We start from the raw sequence: 23,140 nt of genomic DNA on the forward strand, positions 1-23,140 counted from the left end.
ATAATATTATTACTTTCAATAATGTTGTTGTAAGCTACTGTTATTACCTGCATCTCTCTCTCTGTCTCTCTCTCTCTGTCTCATTGTGTCATACGGATTACTGTTAATTTATTATGCTGATCTGTTCTGTACGACATCTATTGAACGTCTGTCCGTCCTGGAAGAGGGATCCCTCCTCAGTTGCTCTTCCTGAGGTTTCTACCGGTTTTTTTTTCCCAGTTAAAGGGTTTTTTTTGGGGAGTTTTTCCTTATCTGCTGAGAGGGTCATAAGGACAGAGGGATGTCGTATGCTGTAAAGCCCTGTGAGGCAAATTGTGATTTGTGATATTGGGCTTTATAAATAAAATTGAATTGAATTGAATTGAATTATTTCCACTGTATCACACAATTGACCAGAGGGAGACATGCATCATTCCCATCAGGATCTTGTGAAGTTCCCCTTCACTGACAACACATGTTCCAAATGTGTTTGTTTGAACTGGTTTTAAACCGGACTTGACACATTAATCATTCATTCTCCATAACCGCTTATCCTGTTGGGGGTCACCAAGGGGGCTGGAGCCTTGCCCAGCTGACATTAGGCGAGAGGCAGGGTTCACCCTGGACAGGTCACCAGACTATCACAGGGCTGACACACAGAGATAGACAACCATTCACACTCACATTCACACCTACGGGCAATTTAGACAATTTAATTTTAACCTGCATGTTACTGTGACTGTGGGAGGAAGCTGGAGCACCTGGAGGAAACCCACGCTGACACAGGGAGAACATGCAAACTCTGCACAGAAGGGCTCCCTCACCCCGGGGTTTGAACTATTAATTATATTAAGCAATATTTTTTTCATCCAGTACGACCATTTTGAGTGGAGGAAGTTGGACGTTTCAACCACTGATCCCATTTAACACTAGCTATTTTGACTATTTGTCCATCACTTCTAGCTGAGGGCCCTTTCTTTCGGACTTTTCAGTTTGATCTGAACCAAAATTACAGATGAAAACAGTTTTTGTATGGTTCAGACTTTTGGACTAATTACAGGAAGTTTTGGCAAGTTATCGTTAAGTGATAAGAGTAGTGTTGCACCAGACCTGGGGGACGAATCAGGGTCAGCTGCATTGTGTGCCGGGCAGCAGTCAGGGACGGGGCCCCAGGCGTTCTGATCCCTGGTGTTGCAGACTGTTTGACTCCCTTTTTCTTTAATTATTTTATTTAGATTCCTTATTTCTCTAATTTTGTTGTTTGGTTTTGGTTCATATGTTTTTTCCCTTTGTGTTTTTTTTCTGGTTTACAACTTCTTGAGTTGTGACATTATAGTTACCGTAAAAGAAAAAATATGGTAATATGTAAATGTATGTAACTACTGTACCTATCTTACTGTATCTTACTATATAATGACAAAAACTCTGTGTGTGTGTCTGTTCCACGTTTTTCTCCTCACTGACTTGGTCAATCCATGTGAAATTTGGCACAGTGGTAGAGGGTCATGGGAGGATGCCAATGAAGCAATATTACATCAATTGGCCAAAGGGGGGCGCTATAGCAACTGATTGAAATTGCAAACTTTGAATGGGCATATCTCATGCCCCGTATGTCGTAGAGACATGAAACTTTGCACAGAGATGCCTCTCCTCATGAGGAACACATTTGCCTCAAGAACCCATAACTTCCGCTTATATAGATTTTCCACCATTTTGAATTTTTTGAAAAACACTTCAAATGGATCTCTTCCTAGGAAGTTTGAGCGATCTGCATGAAACTGGGTGAACATAATCTAGGAACCAATATCTAAAGTTCCCTCTTGGCAAAAGTTGGAAAACTTACTAAAACTGAGCTTCTATAAGGCAATAAATATTGCGGAGGGCGTGGCTCATCACATAAAGGTGTATAACATCTCAAGGGTTTCACCCATCACCACGCAACTTTGTAGGCATATGACCACACATAATCTGAGGGGACCCCTCCATTATTGACCCCATCAAACAAAAAGGGGGCGCTAGAGAGCTCATTTCTTATCTAGGCCTAACCGCCATATGGATTTTTACTAAACTTGGTAGATATGTAGAACAGGACGCCTCAAGGTGACTGGAGAAATTTAACTCTAATTGGCAACTGGGTGGCGCTATAACAACAGAAAAATGCTTCAAAATGGCTAAAATGCGACCGATCGCTGTGGCTCCCCCTGTGGACCAATGTTTTTTTTCCTTTCTAATTTTTGGTATGACTAAGTCATGGTATGGTATGCTGTACATAATCACGGAAACTGTCAGTGTGTCATTCTGTCTGTCCCATGTTTGACAAGTGATACCATTCTACCACTACTGGCAATGGTACTACTGTACTTTCAAATTTCACATGAACTCTGTCTGAATACATTAGCCTGGTTCCAGACCATAGACCCCGCCCACTCAACTGAGTAGGCTTGCATTACTGGTCTGGCATACTTCAATGAATTTGCGATTTATCTCGTCCAAACGATGGATGGACCAATGAACGCCGGGGGTCTAGCGATTAGCCAATCAGCGCCACGCTGATGTCAAGCTGTGCGCCGGTGGGTAACTGGTGAGGATAGCAACAATGGCGACCGCTACAGATCCTACAGACCACATTAACGATGCTATCGAGGTATTTCGCCACTACTCGCGTTAATGGAGGACCAAATTAAGGAAGCTGCTAAACTGGATTTAACAGCGATGCAGCTGGGCGTGCACGACGATGGAGACATTTTAAACGGGCAATGCTCGCTTGTTTTCGGCACCCCCGAGGCATGGATACTAATGACGTCACATTCTGAGTGAGTCGTTGATCTCTACTGATTGGTTAGGGAAAAAATCAAATTCCCTCCCCTTTGTAAATCGCCTTCAATGGAAGCCATGTCAGACTGAAGGTTCTGGGAGCTTCAGTCTGACACTCAGGCTATGAATACATTGCTCTTCTTAATGGGTTCAGTTGACTATTTAATCTGCAATTTCCTATGACCTGTATCCCAAACACACACCATGTTAAACTGTTCGTGGGCAACTGTGCACTCAATGGGTATGGACTAGTCCTACTTTAATGAATAAAAAGTACCCCTGGTTGGGAATCACTGTGACAGCAGATTCGTCACCAGGAGGTCAAGTCTTTATCTCAGATCATGTAAACTCTGAACACGCTGCATAAATCAAAGGTTAGTTTGAGGGACGGGGTCAGAGATAGTTCACTTCATGTGGGAGGTTAGAGATTGTTTGTTTATTGTCATTCAGAGGCTGAGAGAGAGCGTTGTCTTAGAGCTGTGGTTCCCAGACAGTGGAGTGGGACCTCTTCAATGGGGGGCAAGAAGAATTTGAAGGGTCATCAAATGATTCATGAGCCAAAACTGGATTCAACTCGCCTTGTGCTCATCATACAGAAAACAACAAATAAAACAGGCAAATATGTTGTTAAACATTCTCAGTTTGTGGCACAAATGCAAAGACAAAATGTCAAGTAATGCTGAGAAATGTTCTGACTCTACAGCCCTGACATCAGCTCTGAGGTCAACATTAGTAGCAGACATTAGGTTCAGCTTGTTAGAGTTAATTATTTCCATGTATGTAAAGCAGACCTACCTGGGTCTGGGTCCCTTCTGTTCCATGTACTCAGGAAGGCCAGCCTCCTGGATTTGGGCCCTTCCTCTGTTCTAAAGACACAGCAACAAGTCCAGTAATGTCAAGCACAGTAGCATTAAGAAGGAGTGACAAAAGCCCTCATTTACAAACATTACACTGCAAGGGCTTTAGCTTTATATGATTCAGAAATATTTAGAGATATGACAAGTTTACTGACAGAAAGTAAAAAGTAAGAGAGGCAAGAACTCTGCTCTAAGCCCGATATGATACAGTCAGGGTGCCCACACATTTTGACCAATGAGTTTCAAAACTATTGCAGAACTTTTCCATAATATTGTACAACATTTCTCTGACTTAACATAGTTTTAAATGTGTAAGATTACATTGCAATACAGCCATACATTATGAAACACTTCCTTCCAAGTCTTTTACGGATAAGCAAACTATGCGCTATTTTGGGGCAGAGGAACCAATTTGTTTTACACATCTGTTACATTTATTTCTTGTTAAACAAACATTTGTTTTAAATACATGTTTAAAAATTGTTTGCCACCTTGCCTGAACCTGAGCGTTCGTGATATGTTAATAGACTACAGTTGATTGACGCCATGCTCCCTTGGGCTTCCCCAGTAATACAACAAAGTATTTCATATCCCGACGTCTAGACATGTACAATATGTGTTGTCTGTAAATAACCAACCTGTCAATAGCCCTCTGTTTGATTTACTTGGAGACAACAGCCTGATACTGCTGTGCTGTGTAACTGTGCTGCAGCTGCCGCCCACTCAGGTTAACTTTAGCAATCCATCAGTGGTAACTGTCATCAGCATCATTTAGTATCAAACTGACTGTGAATATTCATGTATCTTCTGTGCCTTAGATCTCAGTGTGAAAGCTTCAGTTAACCTGCTACACAACAGCTTTTCTGCAGTTCTTCTTTACTTCTTATTTACATTTCTTTTACCCAAAAGGGGGCGTGGCATTTGCGATGATGTGATGCTGGTCTTAATGTGTATCAAATGTCAAAATAACTCAAAGCCTATATGACTGGACCATGTGTGACTTTAATTTGAAAGGACAGACACAGGAAGTGTCCTCGTCAGGTTAATTTCCAGGGCTGGTACCTGCGGTTACTCCACAGGCTAGTTAATAACATGTCGGGCAGGAAATCCAAAGTGTGGGATCATTTTGAGAAGGTGAAGGACGAACCCAAGGTGATATGTAAACTCATCTTCATTGGTCGACTACAAACATGACGTATCATCTGAAACATGGAAGTAGCTACATGCCCATTAGCCCACAGCGTCATTAACAGGCGGCTCGCTCAGTGTGTGACGTGCACTTGAAGATAAAATATAGGCCTATATTAATGAAGGTTCATTAGTACAGTTTTGTATTTCTCTGTAATGTAGCACAGTGTTAACAATGTTACTGATACTATTCTTTCTCACACCTTCAACTCAAACCACCAAAATATATCATTTAATCATTACATTCATATCATTAACATGTGGGCGACTAGTCCACTGATGAGGACTAGTGGTTGACTAGAAAAATTCTTAGCCGTACTAGACTGCATCTGGTTTTATCTTTTATCCATCTCTTTATCTCTGCATTAAAACCACCCAGTGTTTCTTCACATATGACCTTCAGTGACCTCAGCAGTGAATGGTTGTGTTGTTCAGTAACAGCTGGCAGTGTGTATCTACAGTGTGGACCTACTTGCCCAGCTGGTTCCTGGAAAGATCGAGGGTCCTGAGCTGGGAGCACTTCCACTTACTGGGGGCCGGGAGTGTCGCAATGTGATTCCCACACAATCTCAACGAGACCAGAGCCTGATGGGAGGACGAGTGGGAGGAGGGGTGAGATACTGTAAACCACACATTCACATTTTCCTTTCAAGGAGTACATAGACAGCTGGCTGACTGTATTACTGGCCAGCTTTCCCATACAGCGAAGAAAACGTAAGCTCCAAAGTTCTCACTGTGGTTACTGTGTTATGTTGCCTCAAATCGTTCACTCATTAGTCATTCACATTAGGCATCTTTTAAGAAGGAAAGAGATGTGATAAGAGATGCTGCCAAGCCTGGAAGAAAACATGCATTAAGTATGACACAGAGGCTGTGATATTGTTTTGCTGCAGCAGCTCCCATAAGAACTAAAAATGGTTTCTGTTCCAAAAGAGATGTATCTGGTAACATGGCAGATAAAAACGAATGCAAGTCGTGAAATTGTGTTCAGCAGAAAAACTGATAAACCCATAAACCTTTCCACTTTCATTTATATATCATCTTTAAATTTATTGTCATTTATTGATCATGCAATAGCCCAGCTGTCAGAAGAAAGCGCCATATACAAGGATGTATTAAAGCCATCTTAGTTATTTGACAGACGGCTGACTTTTGTTTTTGCTTTCCTTGTCCTTGGTTTTAATTATGACTACATTTAATGTACATTTGTGCCTACATTATGTTCCTTGTTTACCACGCTGCACCACAAATTGGCCCTTTGGGGACATTTAAGTTTTATAAGACTGTCTTTTGTTTTCTCTTTATTCTTTCTCCTTTGTTGGTTCCACAATGGGTCATATAACAAAGCTGTCAGGATTTTTAAAGGAGACCTTTGTGTCTGATGTGTAGTGTTACAAGGAAGGAAATTCAAATAAAACAGGGCGAAGTTTCAGATGATGAGGTAAACATACGCTGAAGTTCCCTGTAAGCAAAAACCTCAGGCTCCCTAACACAGTGGTTCCCCTTGGTCGTTAGTTTAAGGTCAGTTCAGTGTCAGTGTCAATTCACTGTGAAATTCCCTGTACTTCAAAATAAAGTGTGTTTTTTGACATGTTTGCAAGTCACTTGGGGTCCATTCAGATTGGACCTGGGACCCACCAGCTGAGAACCACTGTCCTAAGGGCCTGCGGATCGACCAGCAGACACTGGATGTTGCTGGTGAGTGTTAGTTTGTTAAATGTAGTGGGGATGCACGATACTACTGGCACGTCATTGTTATTGGCCCATAATGACTTTAAAATGAACCATCAGAAACGCCCAACATGCTTTTTCTTAATTTGTACAATGAATGAGTATTACATACATTGAAAAGTATTGTATTTCATGTCTCCACCTGCTGGTGGGCTGTCACAATACGATAATGCATGTATAATATGATATTAAAGGGATAGTGCACCCAAAAATGAAAATTCAGCCATTATCTCCTCACCCATATGCTGAGGGAGGCTCAGGTGAAGTTTTAGAGTCCTCACATCCCTTGCGGAGATCTAAGGGGAGAGGAGGTAGCAACACAACTCCACCTAATGGAGGCTGACGGCGCCCCAGATTCAAACGTCCAAAAACACATAATTGAAACCACAAAATATCTCCATACTGCTCGTCCGTAGTGATCCAAGTGTCCTGAAGCCCCGACATAAAAAGTTGTTTGGAAAAACATCATTTAAACTCTCTCTGACTGCCTCTCTGTGCACCGCGCTCACGTGTGCATGCTTGCGCGAGACCGTGAGACATGGGCACCGCCTTCATGTGTGTTCATGTACTTTTGCTGGTCTCGCACACGTGAGTGCGGTGCACAGAGGCAGTCAGAGCTACAGGCTACAATGAGGCTAAAAACAGAGTTCAAATGACATTTTTCCAAAAAAACTTTTCATGTCGGGGCTTCAGGACACTTGGATCACTACGGACGAGCAGTATGGAGATATTTTGTGGTTTCAATTATGTGTTCTTGGATGTTTGAATCTGGGGCGCCGTCAGCCTCCATTAGGTGGAGTTGTGTTGCTACCTCCTCTCCCCTTGGATCTCCGCAAGTGATGTGAGGACTCTAAAACTTCACCTGAGCCTCCCTCGGCATATGGGTGAGTAGATAATGGCTGAATTTTCATTTTTGGGTGCACTATCCCTTTAATTCCACTACAGAAGAGACTTGATGATCACTAAAATTAGGTGGGGAAAAAAGTGGATATATCAAAATTCGTATCTGTTATCGGCCAAATGAGTTGTTACATACCGGCATATCGGATATCGACAAAAAATCCAATATCGTGCGTCCCTAAACTGTAGTCAAGGTTGAATAAATTTGGTATTGATTCTTTTAAAGAATTATTGATAATAAAATGATATAAATACAAATAATGGATGGCTGCTTCACCTCTGAATGTTTTCAGTGCTTTTGTATGTTTGTGCCAAAGCCGCTCTGACATTCAGCTGGCCCGTGTCACATGACCCTGCAAAACTATGTGACATTAAAACAGCTGCATGCAGTCGCACACTTCTGCATCTACTAAACGAGAGAGAATGACGGAGAGGAAGCGTAGTGTGGTGCTGCTTCTCACCCTGCAGATAAACATAGAGACAGAAACATGCACTATGTGTGACAAGAAGGTAAAACACAGCAGCAACATGAGTAACAACCTCTTCCAACATTTGAAAACAACACACCCTGAAAGTCAAAAGGACGCTGAGTAAAAACAAGAAGACGCCCATAATAAATTTGTCACACGTTTGTTATTAATGGCCAGTACGTTTATTGTGATTTCCTTTCAGTTTAATTTTCTTTTTTTCTAAAAGAGACCATTATTTTTAAAAGAATTAATACCATTACATTTCTAACAGAAAGTCATGTTACTGCACTCTAACTCTCTCCTGGTGCTTCAGTGACTCAAACATGAAGTCAACTACACAGCAGCAATGCCATCTGCAGGCTACTGAACACATCACACACACAGGAGTTGGACTCCTTTTACTGTTAATGCATCTATTTCTGTTGAATCAATATATGTGTAACTGGTAATTGCACTGCAGCCTGGTGCACATACAACAGGTCCAGAAAATGATTCCTACCTCCAGCTCAAAGATATATGAGGGCAGCTCCTTCAGGTTGTTGTCAGAGAAGTCCACCTCCTGCAGCTGAGTCCTCCAGAAGATGGAGATGGTGTTGGGAAGACTCTCGATCACGTTGGAGGAGGCTTTGCATTGTTTCTGCAGGAGAGGAGGAAGAAGAGGATGCATTTCTGTTACTATGAGGAAAACATACTTTATTGACCCCTCCCAAGAACAATCAGCATCTCCGTGATGAAGGTTCAGCTGTTACTGTGTGGTTAGTTGATCAATATTACGATAATGCAGTTTTAGTCGACAGTAAGATATGCACTGTGCATTCCCCAAACTTTAAAGCACAAGTTTGGTGTTATTTTATGTTTCCTCTTGTAAACACATCCCGGGAAAAGACCAACAACACCAATATGTGTGTCCAGTGTTGACCTGGGCATACACTGTACAATTTAAGCTCATTCTGACACGATTTTTGAGCCTCACGCCTTATTTTTGGAGTTGGACCGAATTTCAGCTTTGTCCGGCATCATTTGCCGTGCATTGGGTGCAGGGGGGGAGCGAGGACCCACTCTTCCCGACCAGCCCTTGGACATTTGGAGAAGGTTCTGACATGTCAGAAATTTCAGACGGTCATTGTCAGGCTGTCAAACAGTTGAAGCAGAGCCACAAGATGAGTGCCTCTTTTCTCACTCAATTAATCGCACAGTGTCTATCCAGCTAGCTTGTACGTGCTGCTAACTTGCTAATGTATGTGTGTGTGTTCATGTGAGAGACAGACTTTTCAAAGCTCAACAGCAGCAAAACCGAGGCACACTGGCTCCAAAAACACCACATCCAAAATCCAAAAGTCCCACACGTCATCACTGCCAACTTCCCTGTACCCTTCTCCAGCCACGTCACGAGTCTCGGTGTCATCCTGGACAGCACTCTTTCTTTCGACCCTCACATAAAAAACATTACCCAGACTGCTTTCTTCCGCCTCCACAACATTTCCAGACTCTGCCCATCACTGTCCCAGTCCAGCACTGAAGTCTTGGCCCACGCATTTGTTACATCCCATATTGACTACTGTAACGCAGTTCTCTCTGGCCTTCCCACCAAACTCATTTACAGGCTTCAAATCATTCAAAACTCAGCTGCCTGGATCATCACCCGTATCAAATCATCCAACCACATCACCACCATCCTCATCTAACTACACTGACTCCCTGTTCAGTTTCGGATCGACTACAATAACCTCCTGCTCACCCTCAAAGCCCTGCACAACCCGGCCCCCACTTACCCCTCTGACCTTCTCCAGGAGTACACCTGCTCCCTGCGCTCTTCCTCTGCTGGTCTCCTGATCATCCCCATCTCACGCCTCAGCACATGGGTGCCAGGGCTTTCAGCTACACTGCCCCCAGCCTTTGGAACGCCCTACCCCCACCGTCTGACAGCATAACATCCTTCAAATCCCATCTCAAATCCCACCTGCTCACTTTAACACTGACTGTACCCTCTGACTGATTTTGATGATCGTACCATTCAGTGTGAGGACATAAATCAAAAGAGGATTTAATGGTTCAGTGGGAGTTGGAATTAAACAACAACATTTTCATACAGTGTATGCCCAGCTTTAGTCTGTGACTCCTCTGCCCTGTCTGGGACCAAAAGCCAGAACAACAGAAACAACAAAATACACTCATCTGTGGAACGCAATAAAAATATTCAACATTCTGTGTGAACCTTCATCATTCTCCTCAAATGTCATCTTTGGCACGGTAGCTAAGCCTCTCAAACAGCTCCTTCACCATGATGCAACACAGATCAAGATCCTGTAAATGAGAGTGCCTATAGACAGCAAAGGAAAAAGATGTGTGAAGTGGATCATCAGCAGTCTGGTTTCTTACCAGTGGACAGGCCCAGGGATCAGGGAAGGTGCTCAGTGTGTTCCTGCACACGTTGAGGAAGCTCAGGGATTTCAAACAGTGCATGACGGATGTGGGCAAAATGGTCAGACAGTTATCGGACACGTCCAGCTCCTCCAGCTTACGGAGGCCGATCCAGTTCGTAGCTGACAGAATGGAAATAAAGCACACAGCCAAAGTCTGAATTACACCTGCACAAATGACGAATTAAAGAACTGTTGCTTCAGTTGGGTTTTAGGATGTGTTTATGATGCAGCGTATTTGTAGGGTTACAGCTCTTGGGCCATCTCTTTCAAAATAACCCCTGACACGCGCCTGACAAACACTGAGTAAATATATACTTTTAAATCTACATTAAATATTTATTACATACATTAGTCTACATGCGTACAATAGTTCTACAGAAGCAGAGTTGGAACGTACTGTCAGGGATGTCAAACAGGACGGTGAGCTGGTTCTTAGCAGCAGAAATCCTCTGTATGCGGGTCAGATGGAGAAGTCCAGGTGGTAAACTGGTGAGCTGGTTCTGGGAGAGGTTTATCTGCTGTAACCTGAAGCACAGGAGAGACAATGACAGCTGATGAGTTTGCTCTTTATGACACAAGCAGCTACATCCAGGACTGAGACACTGAATCAGTGTTTGGCCCACACTTGTAAATGCCTTCGCTGAGGGAATACTTAAATAAGCTTGTTTGCCATTTTAGCCAAAGTAAGAGGAGATCAATGTTCGTTTAATCTCTGAGTCCACAGAATTGACTTCAGGACATGTTCAGCCTGGATTAACACGAAGACTGGAAACAAGGGGGAAGCTATTCATCCACACTGTATTATCTGAATTTAAGACACAGAGGAACAGAGAATGAGACAATCAGTACGTTTACACGCACAATTAAGTTGAGCTCCAGTTACAGCTTGACTAGGCCTACTGGACTACTGTCCTTGTCCCAGTATACAAGCACTGGAGGGGAACTGATTTATTGACAGAAGTATGTCCGAGTCCGCAACAAAAGGTGGAGATATGCCTAATTTCAGCTTGTAAGTATTGCACCTTTTTCTGGTTGACCTGTTGTGTCACAGACGAAACAATCGACCAACATGTTAGCTACGGTTAGCTAGCAGCTAACTGGTGCCATGGTGGACAAAGTCACGGCTCTGTACATTTCATCCATTCATTAATGCACGGCTCTGGATGTCGATGGCATCATGTTGTTACCAGCTTCTTCAGCTGAATCCAAATGTCCACCCTTACAGACTTCAACTGAACTAATGTGACGCATTTACTATCATCATGTAAAGTCTGTGAGGGCAGAGACTGCAAGTGGCTGACAGACAGCCCCCGAGACTGTCCAGACTCTCTGGAAGTCTGCAGAAAGTCCACTTGAGGCCCCTTGTGGACTGGCTGAATTGTGGATTTGGAGGCCTCAGCACTACCAGACTTCCCATGAGCACGCCCACAAAGTCTGGGAGTTTTAGACATTTGGATTCAGCTTTCTTCTGTTACACATTTAATGCTATTCACTTCCAGGTCAAAGCCCAGGGCAGAATCTGTGGAGCATGCTCAGAGCGCCTCAGCCAGTTTTGGTCTCACTGACTGTATACATGCAGGAGGAATTTGACTCCCAGTCACATTATCTGGTACCCTGGAAATCCAAAGTTCTCGCGAGAGCACAATTTGAATTTGCTCAGCGAGTCACTCTGGCACTCAGTGATGATGCTCATTACTCATGCCATTGGAGCCGAGCTGCACCAATCACATCGGTGTATCTGATACAGGCGGGCAAGAGGCGAGCTAAACAGATGACGACAGCGCTGCGACAACGAAGTCCGAAATCAGTCAGTAAACACTGCAAGATGGCTACGGATGAACACCAGTTGTTTGAAACGGCTTTGGCCGCTACACTGAACGAGTCAGACTTGGCTTTTTCTCTAAAAGAGGAACAGAAGACGGCGCTCAAATCTTTTCTTTGCAAGAAGGACGTTTTTGCTGTTTTGCCGACCGGATACGGTAAGAGTCTAATCTACCAGTTAGCGCTTAGTGCTAAGTATTGTTCTGATTGGTCGTAGTGTTATCCAATTGCGTGCAGTGATATTTACAAATGCATGCTTGGCACCGCCCCTCGAGTTGGGCCATTTTCATTACTCATGGCCAGACCCTAAATCTTTCTAGATTTGGGTCTGGATTTCCAGGCTAATTATCTGGGTGTGTCAGCCCGACTTTGAGAAATTCACTTTAGTCCGATTTCAGTCAGACTAACATGTTTACATGTAGTTTAAAAGTCTGGTTTTAGCCAGACTAACACAATAAATCGATTTTCTCTAATGTCATCTAAATGTACTGATTGTGGTTTCAAGAGCATTCAGAGTCAACAACAACAAGGTTCAGTATCTCTTAAGTCCAGTCCTCACAGTGGGTGGATTGGTAAATCCGTAGCCAAGAAGACACCCTTAGATACTGGATTTAAATATAGTGAGACAGTTTGGAGTTATTTGGAGCTCTACAGAGCAGTGGCAGGAGAAATATTCAGATCCTCTAGTTAAGTGGCAAACATACCTGGAGCAGATGACCTCCTGGGAGCTGTGAGCAGCTGGCAGCTCCTTCAGCAGGTTGTTAGAAAGATCCAGATTCTGCAGCCGCATGAGACCCCAGGGCACCACAGAGGGCAGCGCAGCCAGGCTGTTGGATGACAGATCCAGGTGGGTGATACGTGACGAGACATCCATGAACCAATCCAGCTCCAGCCAGGGCAGCTGCAGACCGCTCCAGGACACACTGACAGCCTGCGCACAGACAGACAGACAGACGGCATGACGTCATGAGGAGAGCCACCTCTAACCACCTTGACTAAAAGTATTATGAATTTATTCATAACACATCATAATTCTTAACGTTTTATTAAAGTGAATAAATGAACATTAGCAACTGAACCCAGATGAGCTAAAAAAACAAGATATTCTCTGGGATTATAAAGTCATAAACTGCCCAAAAAAAATTGAGATTAGAGTCACACATTTATGACACACTGGTCAAGGAACCACATTGCTTCACTTTGCGATGGTTGAATCAACTTTACAAAAACCACAGACACTGCTTGGGCTGCTTTTATTTTACGGTACACTTGTAAGACGTAATAAACTGTATTTTGTGTCAAATTACACCATGAATTAATTTTTTTGCAAGATATTTATTGGTATTTATTAGGTTTATTTGGGTGCGTAAACCCACTCTACCCTCTCTAACCCAGTTTCTTATATTTGCAAATCTGTGCATCAATAGGCCATTTTTGTCTGGTAACACTATAAACTATTAACTGGACATCTAGCAATGGCAACCTGTTGTTACAACAAGACATAGACATGTTTAGATATGTGATTTCATTCATACTTTTCCTTGTTTTTTGTCATAAATTTGTGACTTTAATTTCTGAGTTTTTTCTCTCAAATTTACAACTTAAAATATTCAAGTTTCTTTTACCGTAAATTTGTGGGTTTTGCCTGTAAATTTACTGCTTTAAATGTAATTTGTATTTTGTAATATTTTTATCCTTTCTTGGCACTCAGTCACTTTTTTCCCTCTTTTTCTTTTGCTTCTGACTCTTGAGCTGCTGTAACGTTTGAATTTCCCCAGAGTGGGATAAATAAAGTCTTGTCTTGTCTTATTTATCGAAATATTCCCCCCTCCCCCAGCTAGTATTTTTGTTTTACTTCCTGTAAAATGGCCATAATATGATGTTGTAGTTATGAGATGAACTAAACCAAATTACAGTGGTAACACTGAAGGTAATCTGGTCATGGTTCTAAAATTTCAAATCCAGTCTAGAAAAGATCCTTTGAAAAAAACAAGATTAATTGTTTATATGTAAATCCTGCACTTTATTTATTCATTTCAGTTTATTCTCAATTTCTTATTTTCATTTCCATAGACAGGTCTGTGCTGCAGAGAGCTCATCATCACAATATCAGATAACATATGTGGACATTTTCAGTATATTAAAACTGTAAAATAACTTTTTAGAGGTAAATGTCTTCACACTACAGCTGATAGGCTTCTGGCTGGCTAACATGACACATTGCAGCTAGCAGCAGGAACATCACTGACCCAGACCACATCATTAGTTCTGCAGGTGGTGAGAAATGAACGGTGTGTCTCCTGAACCCTCGACAGGCAGAACAAGTTAATGAGCACTGAAGCTGCCCTCAGAAAAGTCATTTTCTGAGGACATCAAACAAGTGCTCTGTGTCATGTCATCATCTGTAAATCAGTATTTCTACATGGACACCAGTTCCCGTTATGTCTTCTTATGGTTTGAATCTTATTCAGGATATGACAGAGAGCATAACCTGCTAATTAATATGATTCTAACATTATCAGGTTTCTGTTTAACGTCTTTGAATCTTCCAAATCCCAGACACACTCTGTCAACTCTGTTCTCTTTTACTAACCTATGGGCAAAACAGCTCTGATCCAAAGCTATCTGTCTGCACCTCTATCAGCTGGATATGCAATTAAACTTGAAACACACATAAATTTAATGGTATGAAAACAACTCCTTATAGGCTGTCTTTCCTGCTGCACTGTTTTCTACTCGGGAACACAGTGGTGACACGCTGCTACCTACCTCCTCTCCTTCTGCGTTGGAGGTTTCCTGTATTTGGAGTCTGAGGAGGTGTTTGCTGAAGGCTGGATGGTCCATCAGTGTGTACGAGGAGAATCCTGCTCCATTCTGCAGCAGGAAGCGAGCTATCTCCTCATTACCTGCAACACAAAACATGCCACTCACTTCATGTGTTCACAGCACCAGAGGTGGACAGTGTTCACGCTGTATCTGTCACCAGAACTGTTCCAGCACTTCTGCTTTACATGTTTCTAACCTGGTGTTTTCTCTTGCAGGTGTTCAGCGTTTAAAGAATTAATTGTCTCTAGGTATGCATTAAGGAGTTACAGCTTAGCCATGGACACACAGCTGCTGTAGGTGGTGCTTAGCTCCCTGTGACTGGATTGTGATTGGTCAGCCGGGGCAGGATCAGGATTAAAGGGCAGATTTATGTTGCCGGTACTTCAATCTGCCATTTAAAACTGTCGAACAATTTAGTGGCCTAACATTAATAATGTTAAATTAATCACGGTGTTGCAAGCCATAAAGTTAGAGCATAAAGGAGCTGCTATTACTGATAAGCAATCACAATCATCAATGAGCTTGTCAAGGCTGAAACTCTGGTTCAACATCTGATCTGACATACAGTATTTCCAGGACGTGAATGCAGGAGTTAGATACTTTTTGAAGGCAGAGTAAGAATAATATTTTCTTTACTTTGGGGATTTTGCATCAGTAAAGCAGCAAATCCAAACTGCAGTCTCCAGTGGTGTGCTGTGTCAGTACCGACGATGTCTACAGTGTTCTCATGTGTGTGTCTCTACCTGCTCGTGCAGCAGCGTACAGCGGGAGCCCAGTGATGACAGCAAACTCATCGCTGTGGATGGCGCAGTCTTTGGCATCAGCATCGTAGCCGTGGACCAGCAGCCGGACCACGTCCAGGTGACCCTGCTGGCAGGATGTGGCCAGCATCCAGTTCAGCAAGTCTCTCCTCAGACATGGACCTGAAAGGAGACAGAGAGCAAACAGCAGTCAGCAGAGGTCAGTCAGGTTATGCTCTTCTCTTCATTAACATCCACACAGACTGCACCGCAGAGCTTCTGTCAGTCCAGAGACCATTTCTATTATTCTGAAAGCTTTAAAGGACCTATGATGCAGCAACCTAACGCCAGCAAACCTGGTGCGTGTATTAGACTCTAGACTCAGCATTTAAGACCATCTTTAGTCGTGAAAGCTGAATCTGGATAACATTAAAGACAGCCTACAGTTTGGCCACAGCCTCTGTGATGGATGGATGAGTGATAGGAAACTCACTGTGTCGTCTGCCTCAAAATAAAAACTGGCAACAACCACATTTCGACCAAGACTATTAATATAAATCGAAAATAACAGCGGACCTAACACAGAACCCTGGGGTACACCATTACAAGTGAGCCAGTTAGAGGTTATGAGTTTTTGTTCTACTTTCAGTTCAGCAGGAAATACAAAATATGCCGATATCACGTCGGCTCTCCCAACAAGCTCAGGACGTGGTGATGACATTGAGTCAGAGCCTTAATTAAAAGCACAGGTAACACAGTATGTAACCTTTAAACACCAGAAGGCAGATTAGCAAAACTAATAAGGAAAATATATTTATGTAAACTAAAGATTATTCTCTATCAAATCTCTAATTCTCTATCAGCACAAGTCCTGACTTTTAGTTTCTACCTGGAGTTTGGTTTCGGTTCTGAAAGCACTAAACACAAAGTTCAACCATTATCATAATCAAACAAAAGGTTCGCCCTTCCTCCCACAGTCTTCCTCCTCCTACCAGGTATAGAGTCCAGCAGCTCTTTGACGAGGCTGGCGTGGCCGTAGTACGCTGCCAGGATGGCTGGGTTGCTGTTGGACGGCTCCTGGGGAACAGTGATACGAGCTTCTTTCAGGAGGTAACACACACTCTGCAGGTCACCGTGCTGAGTGGCCACACACAGGAGACGGGCCTGAAACAATACACACACACACATAATGAATCACAGATTAAACATTGGCAGCCCCAGAGTCCTGTTGCTGTGGTCCTGTGTACAGAGTGGTGTGCACATTGTGTAAGTAACAAATACCATCTGTGCACCCATGGGCGTGCAGGTCTTAAAATGAGTTGTGGTCAGGCACGTTGTTGTTTCTTTGACTGCACCGTTGACCAAACCTGGTGCAGTATTTTTCTGCTATTCAAAGGCAATTATTTCAGAATCTAAACGTTTAGTTCTGTTTCCTCTGTCAAGTTTGTAACTACAGTTTTTAGTTTTGCTGCTTAAATGACCCATGATATTTGTGGCAGTGACTTTGCTGCTCTTATGGTTTTATTGATTTTAACTGCACCGTAACTGTACGTTCACACCAACAGCGACCAGAGCTTCCAAAACGGCGGAAGTCATTCATTTTCAAAAAGAGCCTGGCGACTTGGGTGAGCCATGTAACTTTGGTCGTCAGCCACGCATCTTGGGCGACCAAAGCGCCCGGAGCGGTCCAGAGGAGAGTTAAAACTCGTTTAACTTTATGGCAATGAGCTCTGATGCAGTTTGGCAGCAACCAATCAGAATGCTGACGTGCATTGATGAAGCGGGTCCCAGAGAACAAGCCATGTAACTTTGGTTCCTACAGCACAGTTGTTCCAACAATGGATGTCGAGAAGTTTATTACTTGCGTTTGCGCCCACTCAGTCCTTTATAATGTGTCGCTGTTCGGTTACAGAGACCAAAATAAAAAGAACGAGGCTTGGGACCACGTCACGGAGGTAGTTGGTTGGTCTGGTGAGTTTTAAAGTGTGTAATGTTAGTAATAGAGGAGAGAATTACAGGCTAATGTTGCAAAGTAGCATGCAAGTCTTCCTTGCTTGGTTTGAATGGGATGACATACGTTCTCTGTTTTCATTGACCAAACATAACTTTCTGTAACTATGAGCTTTTTGACTGGACAACATTAAGCAGCAACTACGCTGCTTTCAAGCCAGTAGTCCGCTTTGCGGCTCCTTAAAACTGACAAGCACGATCGAACGTTCAATGATTCACGTGATGAGCGACTAGAGCAACCAAAGCTGCCACAAATATTTTTGACAGTCGTGCTTCTTGGGCGTCTGCGAGAGACTTTGCCTCTTTTGCAGCTTCTGGTGTGAACGTACAGTAACTTTTATTCTTGTATCTTATGCCAGTCTTAGTGTATTTTAACTTTTTATTTTCTATTCTTTAGTTCTGTAATGATTCGCTTTTAAACGTCCTTTTACAACGTCCTTATTTTGCACCATGTCTAGATGCTTTTGATGTTTTATGTCAAGCAGTTTAAGAACATCTACTTTTTTACTGAAATGTGCTATATAAATAAACTTGGCTTGCCTACTGAATTACTCTGAGCAGAAAACCATCGCTTCTCCATCTGCTGTGTAAATAGTGCACCAGATGCAGCCTCACCTGGCTTTTAAACGGAATGGGAGATGAAACTCTGGTTGGTTGAATTCATGTAACAACCAAAACACACCCATGTTTAATCAAGGGACTTAACACAACCCCTTTGCTCCTTGCAACTTACATAGCATCCAGATTATGCATTGTTCACAAGTATCACAACTGGAGCTGGACATGTCTTAAATGCACTTGTGCCATGCACTTTTGACCACAAGCTACAGATCATTTAAACAGAGCCCTGTATGTTTCAGTAAAGTACGAGTCTACTTCTAAACAACCTCCACAAAGAGTTGAGAACGTTAACAAAATGTAACCTCGTGCTCTCTGTTGGAACAGAGTTGAGCCGCAATAAAAACAACTTCACACTTGAATATACACTTCTCCCTGCTGCTCCACCATCAGTAAAGATTGAAGTAGTTTTAAGAGAAACTTGTTTTGTCTTGTTGACTGATCGCAGGTGACTGGTTATTCAGGTTCTATGCTTCTAAAAAAGGGTTCACCTGTAACATACAATTTGTGTAATTGTTCTATGTCATGACTAGTTTAGAGGAAATAGAAATCTTTTAATAGTTTAGCTTATCTTTATCTGATTAATGCCACTTCTCTGTCACAGACACACCCCGTCATTGACACACCTGGCTGTGTTAAAAATCTGCGATGACTATATGGTGCTGGGAAGTGTGGCTCGCCTGGTCAGACATACCCAAAATAAATCAAGAATAATTCCATAACCATCAGGTGTGTACGCATAATCTTGGTCTCTATGGATAGATATGACCTCAGAGACATCAGTTAAAACCTCCTCTATTGTTGACCTGTGTCATTAACTCTTCAACTGACAGCCAGTCAGCAATCAGGAGAGATGCTTGGTGACTTAAGATTTTATAAATGAACTATAACCAGAACACACATTTTTATTCATGTGGTTGTTTTCATGTCCCAGATAATAAACATGAGTTTTACAGGTAAAACATGAGACTAACAAAGGCTCATTTAGAAGTTTATTGGCAGGCACTGAACTGTTCTGTAACTGGGCGAACAGTGCTCAGTGTAGGTCACCTGTGTTTTGGCGGTGATCCGTGCACAGCACACATTCACTGTTGACACAAGCTTCACACAGAAGGAAATAGACTTGAAGCATAAAAATATGCTTCAGGTCGAGGTTATATGAGTGAGAGTGAAACATGAGACGTAACAAAGCCTGTGTAGAGAGGTGGATCGATTAAAATAGAAGCGTATCAGACACACAGATGACTGAAAAAGATGCTGAGGCGCCTCCTGTGTGCACAAGCCTTCAGTGAGTCAGCACTCAGTCTGTAACATGTCAAAACTGAAAGGTCCATTTGATATAAAATAAGACCAAAGGTTAAGAGTCTCTAGCCGTGTTTGCGTCTCTGTGATGCTGCACATCAGCAAAGCAGTGCTTTTTGATAACAGCAAAACATTAGCAAGTTAGCATGCGCACAATTACACATCCCTGCACTAACTAATACTTTTTAATTATTTTTATTATTCTAACTTTATTCTATCCTAGTAGGGGTGTGCCAAATCATATCATTCATGATAATGGTAAATAGACTGCGCTCTTCTAGTCATCTGACCACTTAAAGCGCTTTTACACTACGAGTCACATTCACCCATTCACACTCACATTAATACGCTGGTGGCCGAGGCTACCTACAAGGTGCCATCTGCTACTCAGTTTTTAAACGTACTCGCACACCGGTGGAACAGTCATTGGAGCAATTTGGGGCTCAGTATCTTTCTAAAAGATGCTTCGACATGCAGACTGGAGGAGCTGGGATCAAAGCGCTGATCTTTCGATTACTGGACGACCGGCTCTACCTCCTGAGCCACAGTCGCCTCTAATACCGGCATAATGTTGAATATGATATGAAAAATTCTTGTCGTGATACTCGCAATATTTTGACTTGCTGACGTATTGACGTCATACTGTTTTGCAAGGCAACATCAAGCTCAACTGCAAAATGTGACTCAAATTATCACCTGACCAGAAAGAGATTCAAAATGACCACACCGAGATGCAAAGGAACTGAAAAGAGACACAATAAAACTACAATATGAGGCAAAACAGCCACAAAGAGACAAAAAATGACCAAAAAAGACACTATATTATCTCAAAGAGACATAAAACACAACAATAAGATGCAAAACAAAAACACAAAACAAGGCTAAACAACTATAAAGTGTGTGTGTCTTTCTCCTGTGTAGGATTGCTGGGGGCTTTTGCATATCTGTGCTCAGATTGTCTGATAATGCACCCCTGTAAGGATGCACCAAGAGGACAGCTGAGGCTGAAGGGAATGTCAGCTCTGAAGAGGTTATCTCTCTAAGTATTGGACACATTAAAATGTTGACCTGGTGATGGCGCTACGTGAAAAGTCAGAGGATCACCACAGTTTTTACAACATGAATGTCTCAACCACATTTCATCACAATCCATCTAAAAGTATCTGAGATATTTCAGTCTGGACCAAAGTGACGGACCAACCGACACAGTTAGTGTGGCTAAAAATAGTCACAATGGAGGATGTGAAAACAAGTCTGGTTGCAAACTGATTTCAATAATTCATACTCGGTAAAACTGCCACCAGTTAATCAGTTAGTCAGACTGAGGAAATACCAGAGACTGACTCTGTGTGTTTGTGTGTTGTGTGTTTTCTCAATCTAACAGCTGAATGCAGAAATGGAACCAGCCGAATATGTCACAGAGGCAGAAGTAGGCCAGATCTCTGCTGACACCTGAGAAGAATGAATTCCCAAATCAAAACAAGAGCATGACACGCCCACTCATAGCCAAACAGCAAACACAGAACGCTGCAGCACTGCAGGGAACACTCTGCATATCTGAATAATGAAACACACAGGACGGGGGCAAAGAAAAAGAAAAACTCGTGGGGACCAAATTTGACAGCAGCAAAACTATATCGAAACATCTGTTTATAAACTCTCACACTTGAAGAGACTTTGAAGAGAATATAGATACAGTTTCACTTTCAGTTCAGCTTTAATTAATTGAGCGTAGCGTTAGTTCAGTCAGGACACAATGTCAAGCTCAGTTCTCATCCCAGCTACATCAGCTGATCTCAAGCAGCCCAATTAACTGATGGATCTGCTGATTGATGGAAGGGAGTCAGCCAATAAACGTCCTATTTAAACTGCTCTGGCCTGCCTACTGTTGCTGCTTCCTCTGCAAGCCACTTTACAACTCACCTCCACCCCAGCTCCTCCTTTTGATGCTGCGTCTGACTTATCGATGTCATTTCTGTTTGTCATTGATGCTGCTCTGTTCTGTTCCTGTGGGTCTTTGCTGCTGCTCTCCCTGCCTTAAGCTTTCCATGTAGGTGCATGGAAGGGCAGGGAGGTTTGCTCTCTCCACCTTAGGCTTTCCATGTAGGCACATGAAAGAAACCTCGGAGTAACATTTGATCAAGATTTGTCTTTTAATTCTCATTTAAAACAAACCTCACGGACTGCATTTTTTCATCTGTGTAATATTGTGAAAATTAGGCCTATCCTGACCTGAAAAGATGCAGAAAAATTGGTCCACACTTTTGTTACCTCAAGGCTGGATTACTGTAACTCTCTATTATCAGGTAGCTCTAGTAAGTCCTTAAAAACTCTCCAGCTAATTCAGAATGCAGCAGCACGTGTACTAACAGGAACTAAGAAACAAGATCATATTTCTCCTGTTTTAGCTTCTCTGCACTGGCTCCCTGTAAAATCCAGAATTGAATTTAAAATCCTACTGTTAACTTATAAAGCTCTAAATGGTCAAGCTCCGTCATATCTTAGAGAGCTCATAGTGCCATATTATCCCACCAGAACACTGCGCTCTGAGAACGCAGGGTTACTCGTGGTCCCTAAAGTCTCCAAAAGTAGATCAGGAGCCAGAGCCTTCAGCTATCAGGCTCCTCTCCTGTGGAATCATCTTCCTGTTACGGTCCGGGAGGCAGACACCGTCTCCACATTTAAGACTAGACTTAAGACTTTCCTCTTTGATAAAGCTTATAGTTAGGGCTGGCTCAGGCTTGCCCTGTACCAGCCCCTAGTTAGGCTGACTTAGGCCTAGTCTGCCGGAGGACCCCCCTATAATACACCGGACACCTTCTCACCTTCTCACCTTCTCTCTCTCTCTCTCTCTCAATTTCAATTTCAATAACCTTTATTGGCATGACTGTAGATTAACAATATTGCCAAAGACATTAAAAATTTACAAATAAAGTACAATAATAAAAGTAAGTCAGAAAACTAAAAAAAAAAAAAGATTAAATATATGATATATAATACAAAATACACCAATCTACAATACAATACACCAATATATAATATAGAAAAAAAAAATGAATAAAGAAAAATGTAGGTTGTGAGTTACAAGGACTGTAAATATAGACAGGTGTGTCAGGTGTTGTGATGGTTGTCCCTCAGGCTGTGGCATAACCTGACATATTTTGCTGCTGCTAAGCTGCTGACTCTGTTCTCTCCAAGGATGTGTTGCATTTTAGTTTGATCAGGCAGAGAATCAAAGTCAGTGACTTTATGTTTTATTTTTGAGAGGAAGTCGGCTCTGATGTGTTCATACTTGCTGCAGTGCAACAGGAAGTGTGTCTCTGTCTCCGCTTGTCTGTGTGGACAGAGCTCACACAACCTGTCCTCTCTGGGCAGCCAGGTCTGCCTGTGTCTGCCCGTCTCTATGGCCAAGCTGTGGTCACTGAGTCTGTACATGGTCAAAGTCTTCCTCAGTTTCTCAT

The 23,140-nt window shown here is 42.6% G+C and overlaps 1 protein-coding gene across 3 annotated transcripts in view; it reads right to left on the reverse strand.

Annotated features, from left to right (window-relative positions):
• lrrk1 (leucine-rich repeat kinase 1) overlaps positions 1-23,140 on the reverse strand; it is a 127,013-nt gene that overhangs the window by 78,111 nt on the left and 25,762 nt on the right. For all 3 annotated transcript variants that reach the window (XM_033625577.2, XM_033625571.2, XM_033625584.2), the window contains 9 exons: positions 16,742-16,913; positions 15,753-15,932; positions 14,953-15,089; positions 12,888-13,114; positions 10,760-10,887; positions 10,319-10,482; positions 8,439-8,576; positions 5,311-5,423; positions 3,589-3,659 (listed from right to left, as the gene is read on the reverse strand). In XM_033625577.2, coding sequence (XP_033481468.2) covers positions 3,589-3,659; positions 5,311-5,423; positions 8,439-8,576; positions 10,319-10,482; positions 10,760-10,887; positions 12,888-13,114; positions 14,953-15,089; positions 15,753-15,932; positions 16,742-16,913 — 1,330 coding nt within the window. The remainder of the gene's footprint in view (positions 1-3,588; positions 3,660-5,310; positions 5,424-8,438; positions 8,577-10,318; positions 10,483-10,759; positions 10,888-12,887; positions 13,115-14,952; positions 15,090-15,752; positions 15,933-16,741; positions 16,914-23,140) is intronic.

Source organism: Epinephelus lanceolatus, chromosome 2 (genome assembly GCF_041903045.1).
Source record: "Epinephelus lanceolatus isolate andai-2023 chromosome 2, ASM4190304v1, whole genome shotgun sequence".
In the NCBI taxonomy this organism is placed as follows: domain Eukaryota; kingdom Metazoa; phylum Chordata; class Actinopteri; order Perciformes; family Serranidae; genus Epinephelus; species Epinephelus lanceolatus.